At 39.5% G+C, this 2,583-nt stretch overlaps 1 protein-coding gene across 1 annotated transcript in view; it reads right to left on the bottom strand.

Annotated features, from left to right (window-relative positions):
• RAD54B (RAD54 homolog B (S. cerevisiae)) overlaps window positions 1-2,583 on the bottom strand; it is a 65,855-nt gene that overhangs the window by 623 nt on the left and 62,649 nt on the right. Inside the window, exon 14 of the mRNA XM_009324420.1 lies at window positions 1-205. This exon is cut by the window's left edge and continues 623 nt beyond it. Within this exon, the coding sequence (XP_009322695.1) occupies window positions 1-205 (205 nt within the window). The remainder of the gene's footprint in view (window positions 206-2,583) is intronic.

Raw genomic sequence — 2,583 nt, 5'->3', positions numbered from 1 at the left:
GTTGGACTGGTTACATTCTGGAAAATGAAAGAAACATTCTCTCTTATCCTTTCAAGGAAAGGATCAGCTAGAGTCTGGTGTTGCCCAGAGAAATGTTTCCATTGCATCAACTGTGACATGGAGAGTGGTTTCTTTGAATTAGGCTTCCCATGGTTTTGTCCAAGCTGGCAACTTCTAGACACAGAAGGCTTTTCTGAGGAAGGATCTGAAAAAAAATATTGCAGTTGACTAATCAGAGAAAACTAAGACAGAAAATTTCAGTCTGAATCAATAAGCTAGTTGGTGATAACAAACGAGAGAAAACAGAACGGCATATATAATCCTTCTATGTCAATGAAAACCAAACATATGTATTCACAGTAAAAGGGGAAGGCTGGTTCTTGCTCATTGATTGAATTTATCAAAATCACCATATGCCAGCATAAAGACAAATCCTTTTACACATAGATGGGAAAGGAAATATCTGACAATTTACTTTCTTCTGTCTTCCTAATTCTGTGACATTTGGGCTGCTCCCATTCTTTAGGTAAATCTGAATCTAGAAGTATGTTGCAGCAAAATTCATGCTAGCTTCTATTTCCTCCCAGAGGAGTCATTCCAACCAGCTAAGAATAGTCTGAATAGCTATTTTATTGACTCAGCACACTAGAGCTGGATCTCTAGTGCACTCTGTACATCCAGATTCTGGCAAGTTGTTCAATATACACAATACTGTATATCACAGTAAGGAAAAGACTATTCCCTGTGAAGCACAAAGAGAGGAACTCACTTTGGACAAAGGATTCTAAAGCCCCAGATAGTACCAGGTCATTGCTGGGTATGTCACACATTGCTGGCTTCATGACTCATCTGATGCATGTGACAAATGAAGAAATCAGTTTGCTGATTTTAACCAATAACTGTTGTTACTGGTTTAAAACCTGTTCTCGAATATTTTCATAGCGGTGTTACGTGCTCCTTAGGGAAGACCAGTGATATGAGCAGCATGATGACTCAGAGTATTCCTGAGTTTTTTAAACTTTTGGAGAGCCCATAAAGACTCATACATGCAAGACTTTCCTTTTGACTGACACATGATGCACATTTGCACTAGACTTGAAACAGACTTTACTGGCCAGAAGGAAATTTAGAAGAGATGCACTTCTCAAGTCCTTACAGATTCTGCATTCCTAACTCCATAAATTAAACTACGACCAGGTAAAACAATAGGCTTACAGCTTTGTGGCTGATCTGAAAACCAGTAGAATAGCAAGCAGCCCATCTGCATGATCCATACACAGTTAATTGCTTCAAGACTCCTGTGGTTTCCTAAAGATGGTCCCAGTATGAATGGACAACAGGAGCTTGGTCAAGAATATCCAGTCTCATTGGTATATCTAATGAAGATCATTATGAAAAGCTCATACATGGTGAAGCCTGTATTACATTGTTTGGCTCCTCTTCAGTTCATCTTTTGAATCATACTTGCTAGAAATAGAGGAGACAGATCAGTGAAAGTTCTTGCCCTTTTCTGTGTGCCAGCATCTATCCCCAGTAACCTGGAATCTGGTACTTCATTACTCCGATGAAGTAATTTGACAGCTTTTTGTTCTTAGGAAAGGCAAAGAGACCAACTAGTGGTAGCTGCATTCTGGGGTGATCAGACCGAAGAACAATTTGACTGGGGAACTGATGAGCCAGTTTGTCCTCTGCACGTTAGGAAATCAAACCTACCCCTCACTCTATCGTTTCCACCACTTAAGTCTAAGAATGACCTTCAGGTTTTTCCTTGATTTACTGCCAAAAGGTTCCGTTCACGGGGACCAAGATGTAATTACCCTTGAGGAAGTCCTGGTTACAGAATCCAAGAGACCAACGCTGTGGTTGAACTGATGGAACCAATATGTGTTCAAAGCATAAGATAAGCAGTCAAGAGTGTTAGGACAATTGCAAAATGCTAAGTAAAATTATATGCACCGGTGTTCATCAGAGTAACAATATAAAATGTCTCTGGATTTCTGCAGTCCAGGAGCTCTACCTGCCTCACTGCACACCAGTGAGAAAATCTGGCTAACATTTAACACTAAAGGTGCCTTTTCCATACAGATCCTGTAATAGTACCTAAGTGGAGGCTGGTATATTTTAGAACACCACTTACTCATGCAAAAACAGATGGTCTAATTTTTCAATCGTTAAAGAAAGATACAAAGACAATGAAATCAGTATGTGGAGCAAAAATAAAGGAGAAAGTGAAATTCTTATGGCTACAGAAGCACTGTGCTTTCACTAGCCAAGTCCTCCCCATTTTGGGTAGAATGAGATGAGAAAGGAACACAACTCTAGCCTATTACCTGGAGACATGCAAAGCATCATGCAAAATAGTCTCATTGGGTCTGTACTACTTAATTTCTTGCCCATGTCTGTTGAAAACACTCTCTCTTGTACCCATTTCTTTGGTTCTTTTTATTGTGCTATCTGTGTGCATTTAGAAGATATCAGTATTGATACCTCACTATCACACCTGTAAATAGTGTACATGGATATTTCATGCCCAAAGGAAACATATCAGGGCAATAGAAACTCTTTCCTTTAAGAAACAAGATG

This window comes from Pygoscelis adeliae, unplaced genomic scaffold, assembly GCF_000699105.1.
Source record: "Pygoscelis adeliae isolate BGI_AS28 unplaced genomic scaffold, ASM69910v1 Scaffold145, whole genome shotgun sequence".
Lineage (NCBI taxonomy): Eukaryota > Metazoa > Chordata > Aves > Sphenisciformes > Spheniscidae > Pygoscelis > Pygoscelis adeliae.
Note: the sequence above shows the minus strand (reverse complement) of the source record. Positions and strands in the feature narration are given on the sequence as shown.